The 24290-nt window shown below is 62.2% G+C and overlaps 1 protein-coding gene across 5 annotated transcripts; it reads right to left on the bottom strand.

Moving 5' to 3' along the window:
- Nucleotides 1-1350: 1350 nt before the first annotated feature.
- MED16 (mediator complex subunit 16) lies at nucleotides 1351-24096 on the bottom strand. 5 transcript variants are annotated; one of them, XM_037994472.2, is made up of 16 exons: nucleotides 23965-24096; nucleotides 22247-22433; nucleotides 21429-21536; nucleotides 20954-21123; nucleotides 17316-17747; nucleotides 16014-16119; nucleotides 12909-13064; nucleotides 11392-11603; nucleotides 10550-10756; nucleotides 8639-8849; nucleotides 6896-7029; nucleotides 5346-5538; nucleotides 4081-4297; nucleotides 2159-2242; nucleotides 1759-1842; nucleotides 1351-1643 (listed from the first exon to the last, which is right to left on the bottom strand). In XM_037994472.2, the coding sequence occupies exons 2-16, from the start codon at nucleotides 22413-22415 to the stop codon at nucleotides 1493-1495; spliced, it is 2634 nt and encodes an 877-aa protein (XP_037850400.1). In that variant the 5' UTR covers nucleotides 22416-22433; nucleotides 23965-24096; the 3' UTR covers nucleotides 1351-1492. The 5 variants fall into 5 exon arrangements, with proteins under 5 accessions (XP_037850400.1, XP_037850398.1, XP_037850396.1 ...); XM_037994470.2 differs by lacking the exon at nucleotides 23965-24096 and adding exons at nucleotides 23003-23026; nucleotides 23225-23618 and having other exon boundaries at nucleotides 1351-1842; XM_037994468.2 differs by having other exon boundaries at nucleotides 1351-1842.
- Between the last annotated feature and the right edge of the window lie 194 nt (nucleotides 24097-24290).

Genomic DNA, 24290 nt, shown 5'->3' with positions numbered 1-24290 from the left:
AGTGCTCCTGCACTCTGGTCTCTGCAGAGCCACACGGAAACGCCGCAGAGGCACCCAGACAAAGGCCGCCCTGTGGCAGCTGGGCCCCCAACCGCCCGCCAGGGCCCACTGTGCTCTGTCCGTCACTCGCTTTGGACACCCCTGGCATCCACTAGGCGCCCCGCACATGCTGAGTGACTTGAGATGGAGACCCACACACGCCCCAGCACGAGAGGAGGTCGCAGGAGTGGGGCCGGGGGCTGCCCTTGGGTCTGCCGTTTCCCTCAGAGGGTGGCCAGGTGGGCGGTGAGACGGGGCCGGGTGTCCAGCAGAGCTTGGAGTCTGCAGCGGTGGGCAGGCGGGCTTTAAAGTGGGGGTGCCTCGTCCAGGTCATGGGGCGCCTGAGCTCCCGCCTCACGAGCCAGCACTGGGCACTCACCCCACCCTCGCTGCCCGCCCCGGAGCTGCAGAAAGGGGTCCATGGGCACACAGCAGGGCGCCACTGTGCCGAGAAGGCCTCCCGCCGCGGGAACGCAGCCTAATTGGAAGAAGTGCTTGCCGGAGGCGGAAGGCGGGACCCCTGGGGACAGTGGCAGAAATGGCAGAAACTTTGGCCCAGGGACTAAGCAGCCTCCAGCAGAGCGCGGCCGGAGAAACACGACAGGGACAGAGCCAGGCAGAGCCAGAGAAACAGCACGCAGAGACACAGAGACAGCACACAGAGAAGTGCAGAGATACCAGAGACACGCAGAGACAAGGAGAGCATGCAGACACACCACACGGAGACAGGCAGATGCCAGAGACCCGCAGACATACGGAGAGACGGTAGACAGACAGGCAGCGATGCCAGAGAGACGTAAAGACAGTAGACAGACAGGCAGACACCGCACTGAGAGAGGCAGATGCAGGCCCGGACAAAAGCCACCCTGACGACTGCCCCATCCCACCCACCAGCCTGCTGCGTCCTGTCCCCCCTGCTCACTTCGGACGCCCGGGCCCGGCATCCACTAGGTGCCCCATAAATACTGATTTAAAGACAGGCCAAGAGGACACAGGCTCCCGGGCACCACACCGCGGTTGTGGGCGGGGCCTGGGCGTTTACTGGGCGCCGCACCGAGGTTGTGGGCGGGGCCTGGGCGTCTACTGGGCGCCGCACCGAGGTTGTGGGCGGGGCCTGGGCATTTACTGGGCGCCGCATCGCGGTTGTGGGCGGGGCCTAGGCGTTTACTGGGCGCCGCACCGAGGTTGTGGGCGGGGCCTGGGCGTCTACTGGGCGCCGCACCGAGGTTGTGGGCGGGGCCTGGGCGTTTACTGGGCGCCGCACCGAGGTTGTGGGCGGGGCCTAGGCGTTTACTGGGCGCCGCACCTAGGTTATGCGCGCAGAAGGCGTTTATTGGACCCGCCCTTCCCAGCTGCAGCTTGTCCAGGTTCAGCGCTCTCGGCAGGAGAGGCAAGGAAACCGAGGCAGGCGCCCGAGCCGGGTCACCCCAAGGTCCGCGGGGACCCCCGACCGTCACAGACGGTCCTCTGGATGCGGATGGTCCAGGGATCTGGGGGTCCTGGGAGGGCGGTATGTGGGCCACGGGCCCAGCTGGACAAAGGCAGGGGCTTCCTCAGCAGCTCTGCTGGTCACGCAGGCGTCTGGCCCATGGCCTTCGACAGCCCTGCCAGGTCGGCTGAGGTTAACTGCGCCAAGGAGTGTCCAGGGAGAGCGGTGGCTCTCGCGGCAACCGGACTCAGGGGTAGCTGAGGGGCACCCGCCACCACAGCCCGCCGCACAGGCAGTTCTTGATCCAGCGCTGTTCCCACTGCTTCACCGCTGTGGTCCTGTTGGGCGACTTGAGCATGGTGACGCAGCCGCACCTGCGGGGAGGCAGGCGCTGGGCGGGCTCCCACTTCTGGGCGGGCCTCCCTCTGCCCGCCGTCCCTCACACCTGCTCCCCATGCTCCCACCTGCCACAGGGCCTCTGCCCACGCTGCTGCACCCACCGGGAAGGCTGCTCTCTGAAGTAGCCCCCCTACGCCAAGTTAACCGTTTCACATCCTGGGATCCTGGCTCCAGCACTCCCTCTGGGACGCGCCCCCCCACCACGCTCGACCGTCTGGAGCCTTGGCTGGAATCAGCTGGGCCATCCCGGGCGGCAGAGCTCTGGGAGTCAGCAGGCTCAGGGCCCCTCACCTGGTGCAGGCCTTGCACTCCTCCGTGGGGCAGGCGCCAAGGTGCAGCCTCCGCAGGTGGTCGATCTTGGGCTGGCCTGGGGCCCTGGTGGGAGAGGGGAGGGCGTGAGGAAGGGCTGGGCACCATGAGTCCAGGTTCCGGCAGGGGCATCTGTCCACAGGCGTGGGTGGAGGGGGTGGCTGGCCTCACCCCATCTGCCAGGTGGGCCCAGGTGTCTGTGAACAGTTAGGTAGGAGGTGCGGGACCACCTGAGACAAGCCCAGTAAAGGGTGTGGGGCCCCCCCACACATGGAGGAGGGTCGGTCTCCCAGGTGCCTGGGAAGCCCGAGGCTCAGGGGCCCAGTAAAGGGGACGGGGCCCACACAGGGCGCCTGGGAAGCGGAGAAGGTGCTTGCGACCCTCCCATTTGAGACTTTACAGAAGGGGGTATGTGGGGCTTCCGCACCACCTCAGCCCAGACCCCCGGCCTGGGGGCACCGGGACCTCTGTACGACAACAGATTCTGGTGGCAAAAGCTGCCCTTGGTGGTGGGTGGGGGGCCTGGGTCTGGGGAGGCGTGAGCTGGCTTATTCTGCTCTCATTAAATATTTGAAATTTTCCCAGTTTACAAGCCTCTGATGTAACTGTCCTCTTTCCATCAAGTCTTTTCCTGAAACCCAAACCCTCGTGCGTGACTCACTAGCAGGACCCTCCCACAGTGAGCACGAGGAAGAGAATGCTGGAGGTCCCGGAGCCAAGCCAGGCCCGGAGGCAGGCTACTGGGGGTTCACTTCATTTTCTTCTTTTTGCTCATCTGTGTTTTCTAAAATTCCAGCCGTGAGCCATCAGCGGCTCAGAGGGTTTATGTGTGCTCCTGGTCAAACGCATGTTGGAAATGGGCTGGGGGTCTGACGGGCCTGGGTTCAAATCTGGGCTTGACCACTTCCTGACCACAGGACCCCCAGACGAGTGGGGTGACAAGGTCGCACCCTTTCCAGGCTGGGTTTCCTCACCGTGAAGTGGGTGACAAGGTCCCACCCCACAGGGCTGCCGGGTGGCCGGGGTGAGCTCAGCAGGCTTGGGTTGTCCAAACCCTGCATGTTCCAGAGAAAGGCCAGCCCCAAACCCTGCAGCTGACCTCGTAACCCCGGGAGATCCTTCTGGTGAGGTGTTTGTGCTCAGCAGGGCCCTGGGCCATGCTATGGCGTCTCTCTCCATCAATAGGGGGATTGACGGTGAGGCCTCACATCCAGAGAGACCAGAGACTAAGGGCACCCTGCACAGCAAGGCTAGCACACAATCAGTAAAAACCAAGGCAAGGCCGGCGCGGTGGCTCACGCCTGTAACCCCAGCACTTTGGCAGGGCGAGACGGGTAGATCACCTGAGGTTAGGAGTTCAAGACCAGCGTGGCCAACATGGCGAAACCCACGCCTCTACCAAAAATACAAAAAATACCCGGGTGTGGTGGCGACGCCTGTAGTCCCAGCTACTCAGGAGGCTGAGGCAGGAGAATCATTTGAACCTGGGAGGCAGAGGTTGCAGTGAGCCAAGATGGCACCACTGCACTCCAGCCTGGGCGACAGAGCATGACCGTCGGGGCGGGGGCGGTGGGGGAAGCGAGAGGGTGAATGGAAGGACTGGGTGCCCGCGTGGGTGGTGGTTCATGAAAGAGCAAGGACGCCACTAGGGTATGGCGTTAAGGGCACCTGGAAGGAAGCAGCAGTCATGGCCATGTGGATTCAGGGGCCCTGGGGCAGGACATGGAGGGAGGGAGCTGTGTGGATTGGGGGGGCCCTGGGGCAGGACATGGAGGGAGGGAGCTGTGTGGATTCGGGGGGCCCTGGGGCAGGACACAGAGGGAGGGAGCTGTGTGGATTCGGGGGGCCCTGGGGCAGGGCATGGAGGGAGCGGTGTTTGGGGACCAATGCAGGGACACACGCACCTTGCAAGGCCATCGAGCTGCAGGGTGGCAGCACTGCCAGGCAGTGTGGGCGCCCGGCCGAACTGCAGACGTAGGGGCTGTTTGGGCTGCAGGCGGCTGACCAGGCCGTCGCTGGCAGGCAGCCAGTCCAGGGTGGGGATAAGCAGCTGGCTGGGCAGCAGGCAGCACTCGTCCACCAGCGCCTCGTCTGGCTCGCTCGCTGGGCCCTCATCGCGACCTGCAGAGAGGGGTGGCCAAGGTCTTGGCAACTCTACGTGGGGCAACCCTGCCCGGGACACCACCCTGCCACCCGGGACGCACGGGGAGCCCCTCCAGTTCAGGAGCACCAGGTCGGGGCCCCGGCTCTGTCTGCCTGACTGGGTGACCCCAGGGTTCTCTCACCCTCTCTGGCCTCAGTCATGAGACTCCCTCATTCACTTAAAAAGTATGTGGGAAGCTGGCCGGGGGCGGTGACTCATGCCTATAATCCCAGCACTTTGGGAGGCCGAGGCGGGTGGATCACGAGGTCAGGAGATGGAGATCATCCTGGCAAACACTGTGAAACCCCGTCTCTACTAAAAATACAGAAAGTTAGCCAGGTGCAGTGGCGGGCGCCTGTAGTCCCAGCTACTCAGGAGGCTGAGGCAGGAGAATGGCGTCAACCTGGGAGGCGGAGCTTGCAGTGAGCCGAGATTGTGCCACTGCACTCCAGCCCGGGTAACAGAGCAAGACTCCATCTCAAAAAAAGAAAAAAAAAGTATGTGGGAAGCACTGTGCCTTTTCCAGACACTGGGACGTAAGAACGACCCAACCCATCCTCCTCACATACACACAACCTGACAAGGAGAGACAGCAAATAGGTGCCTGGGAGTGGCTGCCATCCCAATGGCACCCACACCGAGCATGGACCTGTGCTGGGAACCGAGGATATGGCAGAGATCAAGGCAGAGCCATTGCCACCTGCAGGGGCTTATGTTCTGGCGGGGGGGCTCAGACACAGTGTGTTCTGGTAGGAGAGGGGAGCAGAAGGCTTATGTTCTAGCGGGGGGCTCAGACACGGTGTGTTCTGGTAGGGAGACGGGAGCAGACGGCTTATGTTCTGGCGGGAGGCTCAGACACGGTGTGTTCTGGTAGGGAGATGGGAGCAGAGGGCTTATGTTCTGGCGGGGGGCTCGGACACGGTGTGTTCTGGTAGGAGAGGGGAGCAGAGGGCTTATGTTCTGGTGGGGGGCTCGGACACGGTGTGTTCTGGTAGGGAGAGGGGAGCAGAGGGCAGGGGGCCTCACAGCAGATCCAGAGCTTGGTGAGCAAGCGGAAGAGCAGGGACATGCTGTCCTGGGTGTCCGAGGTGGCCGTGTACACGGGCAGGCAGCTGGGCTTCAGCAGGCCCCAGATGCGGATGACCACCATCAGCTCCCGAAGCATGCCCAGCGAGGTGCCATCCCGCAGGAAGCTGTGGCCCGGCCTCAGCAGCGAGCCCTGCCGGAAAGAGGCATCAGAGTGGCTGGGCGGGGGGGGCAGATGGTGATGGGATGAAGTCTCGGGTTCGGTGGAACCCCGACCTGGGGGCAATGGACAGGGTCTGGGACGTTTGTGGTGGTCAGGACTGGGGTGCTCCTGGCATGGAGTGGGTGGATGCCGGAGACACTGCTCAGCACCCTGCAGGGCCCAGGACAGCCCCATCTGGAGAGCTGTCCCATCCCTGAGCCGCCACAGGACTAAGAAGCGGCTCTGGCAGAGGCCAACATCCCCACCGGCACGTGGAGGAGCAGCTGCCCCCCAACAGCTGAGTGCCCCTGGTGGCTGTACTGGGAGCCGAGAGAACCTGGCAGCCTCAAGTCCCACAAGGAGCAGACAGGGACTTCAAACCGTCCCTGATGGGTACGGGTGCAGAGACAGGGGCCCCAGGGCAGGATGAAGCTTGGGGAGAGAAGTCAGGGTTTGGGCAGGACAGAGTGTGTGGGCGGCGGGAGGCTGGAGCCCTGGTCGGGGCACACAGGCCGCATACTTGAAGGTGGGGGTGTGGATGGAGACTTGATGATTTCAAAGCTGCCAACCCCCCTCAACCGCCCCCTGCACAGGGAGCTGGGGAGAGTAAAGGGTGGGACCGAGAAGGGGCAGGGTCTGGGAGGCGGGGCTTCGAGAATGGGCAGAAAGTGTGTGGTCAAGGAAGGGTTTTTTGCAGAAGCTTCATGGAGGTGAGGGCTCTGAGGTGGGGCAGCGCTTCAGGACTGGCGGGATAGGAAGTGGAGCTTTGACAATAGACAGTGTCAGGAGGTGGGGCACCAAGTAGGGGCGGGGCTGAAGTGGTTTTCAGGGGCAGGGCCTGGGAGGCGGGGCCCAAGGATGGGCAGGGCCAAGGAGGCAGGGCCCTGAGGGGCGGGGCCAGGGAGTCAGGGCTCAGATGAGAGGCGGGGCCAGGGAGGCAGGGCCCTGAGGGGCGGGGCCAGGGAGTCAGGGCTCAGATGGGAGGCGGGGCCAGGGAGGCAGGGCCCTGAGGGGCGGGGCCAGGGAGTCAGGGCTCAGATGGGAGGCGGGGCCAGGGAGGCAGGGCCCTGAGGGGCGAGGCCAGGGAGTCAGGGCTCAGATGGGAGGCGGGGCCAGGGAGGCAGGGCCCTGAGGGGCGGGGCCAGGGAGTCAGGGCTCAGATGAGAGGCGGGGCCAGGGAGGCAGGGCCCTGAGGGGCGGGGCCAGGGAGTCAGGGCTCAGATGAGAGGCGGGGCCAGGGAGGCAGGGCCCAGATGAGGGGCGGGGCCAGGAGTCAGGGCCCAGATGAGGGGCGGGGCCAGGAGGCAGAACCCAGATGAGGGGCGGGGCCTCGGCGAGCGCAGCGCACCTGGTTGGGTAGGCTGGCCAGCAGGTAGAGCACGAAGTCGCCCACCCACTGCAGGAGCTGCTGCAGCGCCTGCAGTGTGTTCATGTCCAGGACAAATTCCTCCGTCTTGAGGTTGATCATGACCTTGTCAATGTCTGCAAGGAGACACGGGTCGGGTCAGCTCGGGCTTCTTGTACACAGTGACCTAACTGCACCCCTCAGTCCTTCGACCTGCACTGAGTGCCCAGCCAGTGCCAGGATACAAGGGGACCCAGAGCGGGAATGAGAAGGGGATGATGGCGTTGCCAGGGAGGAACCGGGAGCCCACTGCCTGCCCACCTGGGGGCCGCTTCTCTCGGCCTGCAGGCCATGGCGTGGGCAGGTCCCCATGCCAGGGCCACCACTGCTCAGGCCCGGCCCACTGGTGCACATCTGCCCCCTGCTCCGAGGTGAACTCTGTGAACACAGGGGTGTGTCCACACTGCAGCTGCAGCCATGCTGGACCGGCACCTGGCGCCGGTTACACACCCAACAGATGCCTGTTGGATGGTGACTAGGGTGGCCCCACAGAAATAACGACTGTGCAGACAGCTCCCAGATACCACGAGCGCCACACGCCCACAGTGAGTGAGCTGAGTACTCCAGACAAACAATAACCCTAATTTTTAAATTTTTTGAGACTGAATCTCACCCTGTCGCCCAGGCTGGAGTACAATGGCGCGATCTCAGCTCACTGCAAGCTCTGCCTCCCGGGTTCAAGCAATTCTCCTGCCTCAGCCTCCTATGTAGCTGGGACTACAGACACCTTCCAACGTGCCCGGCTCATTTTTGTATTTTTACTAGAGATGGGGTTTCACTGTGTTAGCCAGGATGGTCTCGATCTGACCTCATGATCCGCCCACCTTGGCCTCCCAAAGTGCTGGGATTACAGGCCTGAGCCACTGCGCCCGGCAACCCTAATTTTTAAAAGAGACAGCCTGCTAAGCACAGCGGCTCACGCCTATAATCCCAGCGCTTTAGGAGGCCGAGGCGAGTGGGACACCACGTGCTGGGTGAGCTGCTTAGCCTCTCTCAGTTCCCTTATAGCAAAACGGAAGGAGAAGCAGACCTGCCACACAGGACCCGGGTGCCGGGTGTCGGCCTGGGAGTAGCATCTCAGCCCCCAGGGGTAGAGAGGTGGAAGGATCGCTTGAGCTCAGGAGGTCAAGACCAGTCTGGGCATCACAGTGAGACCTTGTCTCTACAAAAAATTAAAAACTGCGTGTGTGGCGCACGCTTGTAATCCCAGCTACTCCAGAGGCTGAGGCAAGAAGATTGCTTGAGCCTGGAAGGCAGAGGCTGCACTGAGCTGTAACTGTGCCACCGTGCTGCAACCTGGATGACACAGTGAGACCCTGTCTCTAAAAGGCTGGGCGTGGTGTAATCCCAGCCTTTAGGCTGTATCCCAGGACTTCAGGAGGCTGAGGCAGGTGGGTCATTTGAGGTCGGGAGTTCGAGACCAGCCTGGCCAACATGGTGAAACCCCATCTCTACTAAAAATACAAAAATCAGCCAGGCGTGGTGGTGCAGGCCTGTAATCCCAGCTACTTGGGAGGCTGAGGCAGGAGAATCACTTGAACCAGGGAGGCGGAGGCTGAGGCTGCAATGAGCTGAGTGTGCCACTGCACTCCAGCTAAGACCCTATCTCAAGAGTAAAAACAATACATAAAAAAAATAAAATAGATGAAAAGAGCCTCGAGGCCCTGGGCGCGGGACAGGACCCACCAACGTCAGTGATCTTGGCGCAGATCTCGGTCAGCCGGTCGCCGGGGCTCTTGTCGGGCGTGTTGAGGAAGTGGGGGCGCAGCAGCGACTTCAGGGTGGAGCTGATGGCGATGAGGAAGAGCTTGGTGTGGTAGTCGCACACGCGGGTCACCGTGCAGGGCGACAGCTTGCAGAGCGAGGCCTTCATGGCCAGGATCCGGGTGGAGAGAACCTGGGGGCAGGAAGCCGGGTCACCCCAAAGGTCTGTGGCAGAGGCGCCCGCCAAGCCTCCAGTGGGGAGAAGAGCAGTCCGACCCTGAGCCCAGGTGTTCGGTGAGCTGGGAAAGCTGCTTCACCTCTGCACCTCAGCAACCTCGTGGCAAAATGGGTGCAGAGGACCGGCCACACAGGACCAGGTGCCGGGTCTCGGCTGGGAGCACCTCTGCCCCGGCGGGGGGTCCTGGTGATGTCTGCAGACATTTCTAGTTGTCACCACTGGGGGTGCCCCTGACAAGTGGAGGCCAGGGAGGCTGCTCCAGCCCCCGATGTCCGCGGTGCCTGCAGGGAGACCCTGGTCTAGCGGGACAGAATTCATCAGTTGAAGCATTCTAGGAGGCTGAGGTTGGAGGATTCCTGGAGGCTGGGAGTTGCAGAGCCTGTGTAACACAGGAGACCTCATCTCTACAAAAAATAGAAATAACTAAAAAACAAAAATGAAACACTTGGCACGCAGTGAGGACCCAAGGAGGGAGAGAGTGAGGCCTCGTCATCACAAGCGCCGTCACTGGCTACAGATCCCAGCCATGCCGGGGTTTAGCGTCACAGCCCCCTGCCTGGGTCTCCCACGTGTCTCAGCAGGCTGTGCTGTGAGTGGGATTTTTTTCCCATTTTATCTTCGTATTGGTTCTTGGCGGCATAGAGGAATACGACTGAGGTTTAGAGGGCTGGTTCCATGTGCAGCTGCCGGATGAGCTCGTTAGATCTGAGGTCTTTCGCAGACACTCTGAGATTGCAGGCGCATGACTACATCACTGCAAGAGACCCTTCTGATGGGTGGGCCTCTCTCTCCCCTCCTCTCCTTCTAACGGGCAGGCCTCCGTGTCCGCCCTCTCCTCTCCTTCCTACGGCCAGGCCTCCGTGTCCACCCTCTCCTCTCCTTCCTATGGCCAGGCCTCCGTGTCCGCCCTCTCCTCTCCTTCCAATGGGTGGGCCTCCGTGTCTGCCCTCTCCTCTCCTTCCAACTGCCAGGCCTCCGTGTCCCCTCTCTCCTCTCCTTCCAATGGGCGGGCCTCCGTGTCCGCTCTCTGCTCTCCTTCCAATGGGCGGGCCTCCGTGTCCGCTCTCTGCTCTCCTTCCAATGGGCGGGCCTCCGTGTCCGCTCTCTGCTCTCCTTCCAATGGGCAGGTCTCTGTGTGTTCATCTTCTGACTGTGCTAGCTGAGGCCTCACACCACGGGCCTGCCTGGTGTGCACCCTGGAACCCTCTCTCACTCTGAGAGGACGACTTAGAAAGACACCCCCAGACTGGGAACACTGGAGAAGGGAGTCATCCAGGGGGTATCAGGTCTTACCTGTGAGGCTTAACGTGTTACAGAGGAAACTTCCCAAGTAAGGAGGGAAACAAAGTGCTCCTCTGAGGTGCAGCTTTACTGGACGGGCCTCTGGGTGCACACCCCACGCACAGCCTCACCTGCTGCAGGCTACCTGCCCCTCCTGCCCTCCGCCTGCCACAGAGCCCCTGATCTGCCGCAGGGACCCACCACAGCTGCCACAACCTCGTCTGCCGCTGGGACCCCCACATCTGCTGCGGAGACCTCCACAACGAATGCGGGGACCTCCCTCCCTGCTGCTGGCCCCTCACTGACCACGAGGCCCCTGCCTGCTGCAGGGCTGCCCCACCTGCCACGGGGCCCCACCTGCCACATGACCTTACCTGCTGCAGGGCAGCGGTCTGGCGCGTGTACTCCTCGTGCAGCTTCTCCACCAGGCTCTGCACCATGCTGGGCTGCACGTGCAGCAGAATGTCCCACCAGTCATAGCCGGTCACCATGCAGTACTCCAGCAGGAAAAGCAGGTGCCGCAGTGCCAGTCCCACCTCCAGCGGGTGGCCCATGGAGGGCGAGAGGCGGAGCACGCTCAGCTGCCAGAGACAGAGCCCAGGGAGAGCCGGGTGAGACGTGCGGCTGCAACCTCAGCCGGGAGGGGCATGGGGCCCTGGGGCTGAGGTGCGTGTTGTGGGGGGCGGGGAAGGGACCTGCAGCTCCTCTCCAGGTGGCTCTGGGCCCACCCTGGAAGCAATGAGGCAAGCGAGGCCTTTTATTGAGTCTACTTTGAAGGCTCCAGACCGACCCATGGGCCAGTGGGCTGGTGGGCCAGCTATGCTTGTGGGCGTGTGGGTGTGCCGGCCCTTGTACGTGCACGTGTCTGTACTGCCTGCACCTTTCTGTCAGGGTCATGGACAATGCCTCCGGGAACAGGGAAGCAAAACTCCCTGAGCCCCGACTGCGCTGGACGCGGAGCCAGGCTTACACTCGTCTCCTTTAACTGAGGAGTCCACCTCGTGAAAGGCGGTCCTCTCAACAGCTCCTAGCTACGAAGCTCCTAACATGTGCTGTGAGCCACCCCAGTGACCTCGCTCATCGAGATGAACCCATGGCACAGACGAGGCAGCCCAGGCAGGGGCTGGCGAGGGGCTTGCACCTGCGGTCCCTTCCCCGGGGGGCACCTCCCTCTGGCACCCCATCAGTCCCAGCCCCACGTACACAAGCAGCTCACCTTCCCCTGGTTGTCAATGCCCACCAGGGCCAGTGAGGTCCAGGAGAGCTGCATGGCCTTAAAGTGGACGGCGGGGCCCGCGGTGCGGGGGCGCTTGATGGCCGGCTCGTCCACGGGCCTCGGGGCTGCGGAGCTATAGAAGACGGCCATGGTCTGCAGTGAGAGCCGATGCACGATGTGGACGCTGCCGTCGTGGAAGGCCAAGGCCAGCCCTGCGGGGCACGGGCACTGCTTAGGCATGGGCAGGGCCCTGGACACACCCCCCTGGGGAGGGCCGCCTGCTCCGCAGCGTGTGGAGAGCCAAGGCTGCCCATCTAGGGGATGAGCCCTCCCCAGCATCTAGTACCCGTGCCCCCAGCTGCTCTTTCTTCAGTTACAAAGCCCCTGAGCACCAGGGGAGCAGGAGCCAGCAGCCTTGGCCACACTGCTCCCAGCCCCTCACAGCCGGGGCCACGTCCTTGCTGATGTACCACTCAAGACGCACGAGGAGGAGGGCGCTACAGGTGGGGGACCAAGGGGTGGGGCTCCTGGCATCCCAAAGAGAGGCATCTTAGGGTGGTGGGCTGGGGCTGTCAGTCACACTGGGGTCTGCCTCTGTACGAAGGCCAGGGGGAGGTGGGGTCCAGAGCCCAAAGCTCATGGAAAAGAGGACATGAAAGGAGTCCATGCAGCAGAGAGGCTGGAAAATGGAGCATAAACCAAGGGCTTTGGAGCACAGAACCGCATCCCTGAACCTCTCTGCAGGCTCCGAGAACAGTCCTGAACCCTGAGCGGGTTTTGATAAACACTCTTTCCAGGGAACTAGGGGAGAATGGGAGCTGGGGGAAGGGAGGGACCTGAGCTAGAGCAGACTTGTCCCCACTTCACAGCTGAGCAAACAGGGTCAGCACTGAAGAGCGCACAGACTCACTCAGGGGCACGGACGCCACGGTTTGAGCTCAGGACCCACATTACAGCTGCTGCAGCGCGGAGAGGAGAGGAGCCGCCTACCCGGAAAGGAGTTCCGCCAAGCTCCCCGTGCTCCCTTGTTGATTTGCAATGACTCTTTACAAATTAAAGAGCACTGGATCTGTCTGCCAGTCTCACAGATCCCGAAAAATAACGTGTGCCTCCTAATCGGGAACCCATCAGAGCCCAGGAGGCCGAGCTCCCACCATCTCGCGGCCTGCGCCCAGGGCCTGCCTCCCCCGCTGTGAGCTCCCATGGCCCTGTGGCCGGCGCTCAGGGCCCGCCTCCCTCAGTGTGAGCTCCCACGGCCCCGTGGCCCACGCCCAGGGCCCCCCTCCCCCGCTGTGAGCTCCCACGGCCCCGTGGCCCGCCTCCCCCGGTGTGAGCTCCCACGGCCCGTGGCCCGCGCCCAGGGCCCGCCTCCCCCGCTGTGAGCTCCCACGGCCCGTGGCCTGCGCCCAGGGCCCGCCTCCCCCGGTGTGAGCTCCCACGGCCCCGTGGCCTGTGCTCAGGGCCCACCTCCCCCGGTGTGAGCTGGGGCTGAGTGGCTGCCGCTGGCTCCACCGTACCGAGGCCAGGGTAGAACTGCGTGTCGCTGGCCACCTTGAGGTCGGTGTTGGTGAGCGAGATGGGCAGCTTGGGCAGCGCCACGGCCGACACACGGTCCAGATCGTTGGTGGCCGACAGGATCCGCCATTTGAGAATCGTGGGCTGTTTGTCGCCAACTGAAAAATCAAGGGCAGGAAAACAGGAAGGTAATGGAGTGAAGACAGGCTGAGAAGCAGCCGCAGGAGACCAGCAGGGCCGAGCATGCACCCGCCCAGGGTCCCTCCCGGGTCTCACGCAGCCCCACTCCCACGCCTGGAAGACGAGGCCTGGCCAATCCGAGCGCTCCGTGCCTCGGCCACTGATTGGTTCCAGGACGGGCAGGTGACCCACGGCGGGCCAACGGGATGCGGCCCTGGGATTTCGTGGAAACCTGCGGGCTGGCGCCGTCTCGCCCCCTTGATGGAGCGGACGGCGGGGAGATGGCGCCACCCCAGACCTGCGGCCATGCAAACCCTAACACTCACTCGGCCTCAGTCAGCTGAGCTGGGACTTCCATCCCTCCTCAACTACAATTCCAGGCTCCCCACACGATAAAGCCACGCGGGACGGTCGCACCCACAGATCTGCTGCCTGGCAGCCTCTGCGTGAAGACGCAGCTCCTCCCAGCAGGGCAGAGGCTTCTGCTACCATCTCGGGCCGAGTGGTAGCCAATGTGACACGGCTGGGCACCTGGGCTCACGCCTGCCATCCCAGCACTTTGGGAAGCTAAGGTCAGAGGATGGCTTGAGCCCAGGAGTTCAAGACCAGCCTCGGCAACACAGCAAGACCCCATCTCTACAAAAAGTACAACAAACATTAGCTGGGTGTGGTGGTGCACGCCGGCGCGTGCCTGTAGCCCAGCAACTCAGGAGGCTGAGGTAGGAGGACTGCTAGAGCCCAGGAGGATGAGGCTGCAGTGAGCGGAGATCAAACCACTGCATTCCAGCCTGGGCAACGTAGGGAGAGCCTAAGTCAAAAACAAAACAACAAAAAACGGAGGCCCAGAGAGCATGTGCAGGGGGTCCTGCTCTTGCTGCTTGTGGGACACTGAGGGCAGCCAGAGCCGGCCTGCTGGAGCATGTGGGGCCAGTGGACAGGCCACACCACCTCGGCTGCTGACCATAGACACACAGGAACCAGGACGGAGCAGCTGAGGCAGCCCAGCCCCAGAACCAGTGCAGGGCTGCTGGTCCGAGCTGCTCGGTTTGGGGCTGGCTTGTTACTTGGCTGAAGCTGACGACCGCACAGCTGCTCTGTGCCACCCACGTCATGAGGTCTCTGCTCTGGACGGGGTATCACAGTCACAGAGCCTTGGCCTCCTGCAAACCTGTACAGGGGTCCCATGAGCAGCATTCCCCAGGGAGAAACTGAGGCCCAGAGAGTGGCTGAGATGTCCGGAGGGCACACAGTGGTCAGGGTGGCTGGCCCTGTGGAATTGAGCCTCTCACAGGAAAGACAGGAAACTCAGCACCCCAGCACTGAGTGAAGCAGCTGCCATGATGAGCACACGCCCAGCTGGTGCCCAGGGTGCCCTCACAGCCCAATTTACGTCCCCTCCTCCATCTAACTGACGGCAGAGGTCAGCATTTCTAAATGACGGGACTTGAAGCAGGGGGAGGCTAAGCTGCTAAGTGGGGACGTGGGGCAGTGGGTGAAGAGCTGGGTGCCGCGGGGACCAAAGCCTGGCATGGTGGGCACGTGGGGCGGTGGGGGGAGAGATGGGTGCGTCAGGGACTGTGTCCCAGTGGCCCCCAGCTGCAGGGACATGAGACCCAAGAAAGGCTGTGGCGTGCGTGTGAGACGTGGCTCTTAGGGACGAGTAGGAGCTGGGCCAGCAGGAGAGGACGGCTGCAGGAGATGAGGAGGAGCGTTGGAGCCCGGGACTGCCCGGTGGTCTGGCTGTGGGCAGACGGTGGACACAGATGTGCCCAGCGGGGGTACCAGGCAGTGAAGCTGAGGGTCCTTGCAGCCCTGCTTGCCACGCGGGGTGGCGCCAGGTGCTGCCGTAGGAACCAGTACAGCTCAAACTGCCTGGTGACTCACCAGAAGGCCCGGGGGGAAGGAACGAGGCCTGGGGGAAGGAACGGCAGTGGCCCTCTTCAACTGCCTGGTGACTCACAACGAGGCCCGGGGGAAGGAATGGGCAGCCGCCCTCTTCACCTTTACTGCCCCCGCGGCCACAATGGGCAGTTGACGTAACCACCTGCAGGCCCTGGGAGCCATCGGGGCCTCTTGACACGGGCTCATTAGTGGCTTCTGAGGAGCACCTGCCCACACGTCCGGCCACTCCAGGGTCCATTAGCGCTAATCGGCAAATGCCTGGGCTCTTGTCTGCCAGGAAAACACCTCCCTTCTCCAGGGCGGAGGCCGGCCTGAAAACCGGGCCTGCAGCCGCCGAGGCTCTGAAAACCAAGTGGCTGTTCTGGCCACCAGTCATGGCAGGCGGGCGTCCCTGCTTCGCTCCAGCCCCAGATTTTGTGCCGGAGGTGGGGGTGATGGGCTTGGCTCCATGGGTGCAGGGGGCCCATCGGGCAGATAGAGATGGGAATGGGGGCCCCAGAAGAGGCTGCTGGGGAGGTGGGTGGGGGCGGGGGTGGGGTGAGGGGCGTGTTTTCAGCAGCCTCAGCTGACCCGCTGAGCCGTGGCTTCCTCTCCCTGAACCAGCTTCTGGAGGATTCCGTGCACCGCCCCCGTCCGGTCTGGCCTGTGCCCTGCTGCCTGACGGCTCCACCCACAGACCCACACTCCACAGCCACCCGCAGGCCTGCAGCCCCTCACGGTGTCCCTGCTGGGTGAGCTTCAGCGAGCAACGCCGCCTCTGAGCCCCGGCTCCGCGTAGGATGGTGGCAGCCGCTGCGGCGGGAGTGGAAGGATGGAAGAGTCTACACGCCTAACACACTCAGAATGCCGGCAGGCACGGGGGTCACGCCCCAGATCCTAGCACTACTGGAGGTCGAGGCAAAAGGATCACTCAGGGTTGGGGTTCAGGACCACCCTGGGTGACAGAGCGAGACCCGCCTCCAAATTAAAACCAGCTGCCCCCAAGGGCAGGCCCAGGGCCTCCCGCAGCCGGCCAGGAGACTCACCCACGGGGGAGATCTGCTGGAAGATGTTGTTCACGGGAAGCCCCTCCTTGCGCAGGGACCAGCATTCCACGATGCTGCTGGTCTGGCTGGACGCGCACAAAAGCACCTATGGGGGAGGTGGGGGTGAGGGCAGACCCGGCACTGCTGTGCTGGCCAGGCGACCAGAGCCTGAGCCATGGGACCCTGGGGCCACGCTTGCCCCTCGGGGCCCTCCTGGATTCCAGCCCAGGCCTGCCTGTCCCCAGAGCCCAACATCCACTCACAGGAACACAGATGTCTCCGGATGGTGCCCTCCCACAGGGAGAGCAAAGGGACAGAGGGAACCAAGTCAGGGGCCTCTAGGAGTTTGGGGCGTTACTGATTCCTAATTACAACGGAAATCCAGGCGACCTGGTATGGTCGGCTGAACAGTGGTCCCCAGGACATCCCATCCTCAGCTCTAGGACCTGTGGCCGGGCCGCCGCTCACACAGAAGGGACCTGTGGCCGGGCCGCCTCTCACACAGAAGGGACCTGTGGCCGGGCCGCCTCTCACACAGAAGGGACCTGTGGCCGGGCCGCCGCTCACACAGAAGGGACCTGTGGCCGGGCCGCCGCTCACACAGACGGGACCTGTGGCCGGGCCGCCGCTCACACAGAAGGGACCTGTGGCCGGGCCGCCGCTCACACAGACGGGACCTGTGGCCGGGCCGCCGCTCACACAGAAGGGACCTGTGGCCGGGCCGCCGCTCACACAGACGGGACCTGTGGCCGGGCCGCCGCTCACACAGAAGGGACCTGTGGCCGGGCCGCCGCTCACACAGACGGGACCTGTGGCCGGGCCGCCGCTCACACAGAAGGGACCTGTGGCCGGGCCGCCTCTCACACAGAAGGGACCTGTGGCCGGGCCGCCTCTCACACAGAAGGGACCTGTGGCCGGGCTGCCTCTCACACAGAAGGGACCTGTGGCTGGGATTCGGTTCAGGACACTGAGACGGGAGAGCATGTTGGGGGGGGTCCAGGGGCCCCAGTGTCTTCACAGAGTCCTCACGAGAGGATGTGGGAGGGCGAGATTCAGAGAGACAGGAAGAGGCTGCGATCTGGCCGTGAAGCGGGAGGAAGGGGCCCCGAGCAGAGGGATTGGGTGTCCCCAGATGCTGGGAAAGGTAGGAAATGGGTTCTTCCCTGGAGCCCCCAGGAGGGACCGGCCCTGCCCACACCTTGGTTTAGCCCACGGCCCGTGTGGGTCTCCACCTCCAGGACCCCGAGAAGCAGCACTCCATTCCAAGCCTGCCAGCCTGCGTGACAGCCCGTGGCCGCTCACCTGCTCCGACATGTCCCGGGCCAGGAACTTGAGGTGGGTGATGGCGGGGAACTTGTCCTTGCGGTTCAGGTCGGTGGTGCAACGCATGAACAGGGAGGGCAGGATCTCCGTGTCGATGCGGCACTTCTCGCTCACCACGCTCACGCACACCTTGTAGAACTGCACCGGCGACGCGCTGCTGCCATCCGCCGTGGCCACCACGATGTTGCCGCCGCCTGTGAAGGCGATGTCCGCCAGGGCCACACGGCCGCGCAGCCGGCACAGGCTCTCGGTGGACGTCAGCACCTGCCCGCTGGGCTTCAGCAGGGACACGGTGACCAGGCCGCTGACCGTCACTGCGATCCAGCCCTCCATAGGCTTGCCGCCAAACAGCGTGAGCGACGGTGAGAACTTCACTCGGGAGAACTTCTCCCCGAAGCTGGAGGCGCCTGACTGTGGAGAAGGGAGGGAGGAGGGGCCGCTCAGGCTCACGGGGGCTGCCCCGTGACCCCGAGAAACACTCACACAGAAGAACCACGCAGACGCCAGGGGAGTGTGCACCTGGGTTCAGATCCCGACTCGGCCACCGGAGCCCCCTCTGACCCTCCGTCTCCTCATCTGAAAGGTGGAAGGAATGGCACCTTTGCTTTGGAGGACAGTGGGGAGGATTGAATGGGTGAACGTGTGGGCAACAGGAGTCACCTCCTCTTTCTGTAAAGGGACCGAAACCGGCATGCTCCGTTCTGGGAGCCAGGTGGTCCCTGTTGCAATGACTTGGCTCTGGCTCTGCCGTGCGGCACACAAGCAGCCGGGCAGCTGGTGCCAATGTGCCCCACTCACAAACCCAGGTGGGGTCTGTGTGGCTCTGGGACACACCGTGCAGACCTGAGTTGCAGCACTCAGGAAGTGCTGTGTAAGCACCAGCAGCTGCTGTGGGCACTATTTGGTTTCAAATCAAATTTGTGAAGTCATTATTTACATACAAAAACATCCACCCTTCTTTCAACAAGAGTCTTTTAAGAGATGGGGTCTCGGCCGGGGCGGTGGCTCATACCTGTAATCCCAGCACTTTGGGAGGCTGAGGTGGGTGGATCCCCTGAGGTCAGGAGTTCAAGACCAGCCTGGCCAACATAGTGAAACCCTGTTGCTACTAAAAAATACAAAAAAATTAGCTGGGCATGGTGGTGGGTGCCTATAATCCCAGCTACTCAGGAGGCTGAGGCAGGAGAATCGTTTGAATCCAGGAGATGGAGATTGCAGTGAGCCAAGATCGCACCATTGCACTCTGGCCTGGGCAACAAGAGCGAAACTCTGTCTTAAAAACAAAAAACAAAACAAAAAAACAAGAAAAATGTCACTATGTTGTGAAAAGATGCGAGGAAGAGAAAAGTGTGTATCATATTTATCATACAGATCCACTCTAAGTTACAAGTTTAAAAAAAACACTTTTTATAGCAAGAAGCAGGTCCAGAAGTCCAGGCAGTGAGCCAGGCCTGGCGGTGAGTGGTTGCCGTGGCGACGAGGGAAGCATCTGGTGTCCACACTGCACATGTCTGTGTGGGTCGCAGGCCGGCCTGTTTGACGGTATTTTAAAGGAGCACATGTGCCTGTTATTAATATAATTAAAAAACAAAAATTTGGCCGGGTGCAGTGGCTCACGCCAGTAATCCCAGCACTTTGTGAGGCCAAGGCGGGTGGATCACGAGGTCAGGAGTTCGAGACCAGCCTGGCCAAGATGGTGAAATCCCGTCTCTACTAAAAATACAAAAATTAGCCGGGCATGGTGGTGGGCACCAGTAATTGCAGCTACTCGGGAGGCTGAGGCAGGAGAATCGCTTGAACCCGGGAGGTGGAGGTTGCAGTGAGCCGAGATCGCGCCACTGCACTCCAGCCTGGGTGACAGAGCAAGACTCTGTCTCAAAAAAAAAAAAAAAAAAAAAAAAAAAAAATGTATTTGGTTATTTTAAAAGCGAGGCTCTGACTCAGGCCACAGCGGGGATGCACCTTGAGGACGTCACACTCACTGAGAGACGCCAGACACAGAAGGCCACGCAGTGTGTGGTCCTGTTTATATGAAATGTCCAGGACAAGCAGGTCCACAGAGACAGCTGGGTCCTGGGGGCTGGGGCGGGGGATGGATCGGGGTGACGCAGGATGGGGACCAGGTTTCCTTTTGGGGTGATGAGAATGGTCTGAAGCTGGGCGCAGTGACTCATGCCTGTCATCCCAGCACTTTGGGAGGCAGAGGCAGGCGGATCACCTGAGGTCAGGAGTTCAAGACCACCCTGACCAACATGGAGAAACCCTATCTCTACTAAAAATACAAAAAATTAGCCAGGTGTGGTGGCGCATGCCTGTAATTCCAGCTACTCGGGAGGCTGAGGCAGGAGAATCGCCGGAGCCCGGGAGGGAGAGGCTGCAGCGAGCCAAGATCGCACCACTACACTCCAGCCTGGTCACAGAGCAAGACCCTGTCTCAAAAAACAAACAAGATAAAGGTCTGGCCGGGCACACTGGCTCACACCTCTAATCCCAGCACTTTGGGAGGCTGAGGCAGACGGATCACCTGAGGTCAGAAGTTCAAGACCAGCCTGGCCAACATGGTGAAACCCCATCTCTACGAAAAAAATACAAAAATTAGCCAGGCGTAGTAGGTGCCTGTAATCCCAGCTACTCAGGAAGCTGAAGCAGGAGAACTGCTTGAACCCAGGAAGCAGAGGTTGCAGTGAGCCAAGATTGCATACTGCACTCCAGCCTGGGGGATAGAGCGAAACGCAGTCTCAAACAAACAAACAAACAAACGATGAAGGTCTGAGGTTAGCTGTGGTGGTGGCTGCACAGCACGGTGAATTACACGGAGCCTCTGGACTGTGTGGGCTGTGCACTCTCAGTGGGTTAGTTCTGTGGTCTGTGAACTCTATCCCAATAAAACTGTTACCAAAAACAGGAAACACAGACAAACAGGGACAGCAAGGTGGGGAGTACGCCCTGGAGGGCCCCCGTGGCATGAAGCGGGTGCTGTGTGCACTGCAGCCATGCGGTGACAATGGCGGTCCCTGGGGAGAGACTCAGGACGGGATGAGAGAAAAGATCTGGTCCACTGCATCCCTCCAGGAGGGCCTCCTAGTTCCTGTAAGAGCCCCAGCACAAGCAGACACAGACGCACGCACCGGGGTGGCTGTGAGGCCTTTGCCAGGAACATCGCCGAGACCCCGCCGTCAGTGAGGACACTGACACACGGAGGTGTGGAGTCAGAGCCTGAGCCCAGGTGCCCCCCCACCAACCCTGGCCGTGTCTGCTCTTAACTGTGGGGCTGAATCACAGGGAGCAGAGAGAAGGACTCTGGGATGTTACTAAATCGGAGGGTGGGCTGCATTCGGAAGACAGCGGCCACCAGTGATACAAGCAGCTAGCTGAGGACAGAAGCCGCCAGTGAAAGAGACGACTCACTGCGAACGGCCATCCTCAGTTAAAGGAGGAGCCCACTGAAAACACAGGTGCTGATGACAGCCTGACTGCAGATGGGAGCCAAGTGCAAGGTTCAAAAAACCAGGGGATGCTGCTGATGGAGAGGAGGAGAGGGGCCGGTGGGTGGCTGGGCGGGGTAACATCTCATCCATCTCATCCGCCTCACCCGCTCACTCGGGCGGGACACTCACCTTCTCCACGTGCAGGGCCAGCTTCACACCATTGTGCAGCCAGGACAGGGCCACAATGGGGTCCCCCTCCACTAGGCTGCCCACCGAGCTCTCCCAGCTATTAGCCAGGTGGTCCGCCATGCTCCAGCACTTGATCTGCCCATCGGCGTCTGCTGACAGGAGCCGGGAGCCTGAGGGCAAGAAGCCATCATTGTGAACCTTCCAGGGATGGGCAGAGGGCCCGGGGGAGCCAGCCCGGTGGAGAGGTTTCGGCCCAGGTAGGGCAGAGCGGCAGGTGGCACGAGACACACTCCAGAGACGCCCTGAGACACCCTGAACAAGAATGATTCAGGGCACTGCGGGAAGAGCAGCACCTGCGAAGCCTCGGACCAGGGGCTCCAGACCCAGCACCGGACTCCAGACTGACCGGGGAACACGGGCCCCCTGCTCCGGGATCCTGGTCGCCACCCCCAGCCATGTGGGACTGGGGCCTCACCTGACTGATCCCACTCCAGGCAGGTGATGGCCTCGCGGTGCTCTGAGGGGATGGAGTGCAGGTCCCAGGGGTGCTCCGTGTCCAGGATGTGGATCATGCGGGTCAGGTCTGTGGGGACGGGACATGGTCAGCACGGCCTGGCGCCATGGCCTGGAGGCGAGGACGATGACCCTGGGCAGGCTCCAGGGAAGCCAGTGCGTGTCCCACCCCAGGGAGGTCACAGAGCTGCTGTCAGTCGGGTCGACAGCTCAGGGAACGGGCTGTCCCCCGGCAGGAACTGAGCAGGCCCGTGAGGCGCCACAACCGCGTCTTTAAAACCAGATTAGAAGAAAATGACCCCAAAACATGAACAGTGGGAGCCTCTCCACAGCAGGTAATGGGGGCCTTTTATCGCCCTGATTTGATTCCAATTTTCTGTGGTTTTCTAATTTTCTCTAATGACCACCTATTACGAGTACCTATTACTCGAACAATGGAGAGAAAATGGGCACAGCCACCACGTACCTTTCAAAAACCAAACAGTGACACACGCTGTCTGGAAAACTGGGGCACGTGTCTCCAACAAGCCTCCGTCAACCACCGCCCCAGCCCCACTCAATCCCGCACACGGGGCGATCTCATATCTCCCGGCCCCAGGTTTGGGGAGCACTGAATCCACCCTCTGTACCCCCAGGAGGCTGAGGCTCTCGCCCAAGTTACAGAGGAGGGCCGGGGAGAGCGAGGGGAGGCCTGAGAGACCGAGTCCCCGCATGGCAGTGTGCCGGGCACCTGGGGAACAGGGCGGGACACTGGGGAAGCAGGTGGGAGGGGGGACACACCCTGGTCATCGCTGCGCAGGTCCATAGTGAAGGCGATGAGATTTCGGCAGGACCAGGCGCAGGCCAGGGGCACCGACGGGCAGTGGGTGCTCTTGGACCATTTTTCCCACTCACAGACGTAGGCCAAGTCCATCATCCCACCTGCCGCTGGCCGCCGCAAGTCACACATGAGGGCAGTCACCAGCTCCTGCGGGAGGGAGGTGTGGCCGGTCAGCTATGTTGGCTGAGCACCCAGGGCATGCCAGGCCGGAAGTGGGTAAACGATGGAGGCCTGCGGTGGAGGGAACGGCCGATGCAAAGGCCCAGAGGCCAGACAGAGCCTGGGCGTTGCCGGATGCCCATGGCGCTGGGGCTGAGGGGGAACATGGAGAGGTCAGGGCCAGTCCTGGGCCGGTGGGCTTCTACCCTCAGCAAGGTGGGAGCCCAGGAGGGCTGGGACCTATTTGGGTTTCACCAGGACCCCTCTGGCTGTCTGGGGAACGGACCATGGGGGCCAAGGGCACAGCTGACAGATGCGGCGGAGGGTCTGCACTGGCCCAGGTGAGTGATGATGGGGGCGGCAGGCGGACCCTGGGTCTCTCCCCAAGGAAAAACCCACAGACAGGCAAGCAGTAGGGTGGTTCCCTGTGGCCAAGGCGGGGCAGGTGTGCTGGGGCTAAGGGGCTTGCTGAGTGTGACAGGGAACGCCTGTGGCCGAGGCAGGGGCTGAGTGTGACAGGGAACAGAGGGAGCATTTCCTCGGGGTTTTCTAAGCACCTGACATCTGGACGGGCTGTTTTGCTTCAGAGGTAAAAGCCCAGTGAGACTGGAATGACCACCAATCCCATTTTCCTCAAGCCCTAACTCCAGCCCTCTACTTCTTCAGGGTCTGCCCCAGACCCCCAAGGATCCGCCCCAAGCCCTTAAAAGTCTTTCAGCGCCACCGCTGACTCCCTTTGCTTCCCACACTTAATTCACCCCTTGAGCCTACGGCCTCACCCGAAATTCTCAGGCTTCACCATAGGGGTCCCATGTACTCTCCAGGTCCAGCCTCCAATGCCCTTAGCTCTCCAGGCCTTACCCCTAAAACTCCCCAGTCCCCCAGGCTCCACTCCGGGGACCCCATGTACTCTCCAGGCCCTTCCTCTATCGCCCCCAAACACCAGGCTTCATCCTAGGGACCCATCGCCTCTCCAGGCCCCGCCCCCATAACCCCAAATCTCCGGGTTCCACCCTAGGGACCCCAGAACCTCTCCAGGTCCTGCCCCTATAACCCCAAATGCCAGGCTTCATCCCAGGGACGCCTCAGGCTCTCCAGGCACCGCCCCTATAACCCCCCGATCTCCAGAGACCCTATACCCTCTCCAGGCCCCGTACCGATAACCCCCAGTTTCCAGGCCCTGCCTCTACAGACCCCCAGTCCCCAGGCTCCACCCCGGGGACCCCAAACCCACTCCAGGCCCCCCGCCCAGTCCAACCAAGGGCCTTCAACCCCGCCCCAAACTCTCCTTAGGCCCCGCCCCGACCCCCGCCCCGCGGGCCTCAGGCCTCCCGCGAGTTTCCGCCGCAAACCCGGAGCCCCAGCTCCGCGCCCCGGGCCGCCTACCCAGCAGCCTTTGCTCCCGGCCACGCCCCCTGACCCCGCAGGCCCCGCCACGCCCGCGCCGCGTTCCCTGGGGTCCGCTGACACGGTAAGGGGTCCGTCCGCCCTCGCCGGGCCCCCGCAGCCCTGCACTCACCTGGCCGGCTCGTGCACTAAGCCCAGCGGGCGTCCGCTATGCGAACTTCCCTAGCGCCTCGGCTCCGGCGCGGCCATCTTCCCCGGCACCAACCAGTCGCCTGAGTCGCGCCGCCGCCTCCCAAAGACTTCTGGGAGGGCGGTGCGGCTCAGGCTCCGCCCCGCTTCCGGGGATATTTGCATACGAGTATTTCCAGTAATTCCCAGCAGCCACCGTAGCTATATTTGGTAGAATAACGAGCACTTTCTCAACTCCAGTTAATAACTGCGTGACTTGCGTTACACATTGGACTAATACAAATAGGGTTGAATCCCTAGAGCAGTTGA

The sequence above is a fragment of the Chlorocebus sabaeus genome, chromosome 6 (genome assembly GCF_047675955.1).
Source record: "Chlorocebus sabaeus isolate Y175 chromosome 6, mChlSab1.0.hap1, whole genome shotgun sequence".
In the NCBI taxonomy this organism is placed as follows: Eukaryota; Metazoa; Chordata; class Mammalia; order Primates; family Cercopithecidae; genus Chlorocebus; species Chlorocebus sabaeus.
The sequence above is the reverse complement of the archived record's forward strand: the minus strand, read 5'-3'. Positions and strand labels throughout refer to the sequence as shown.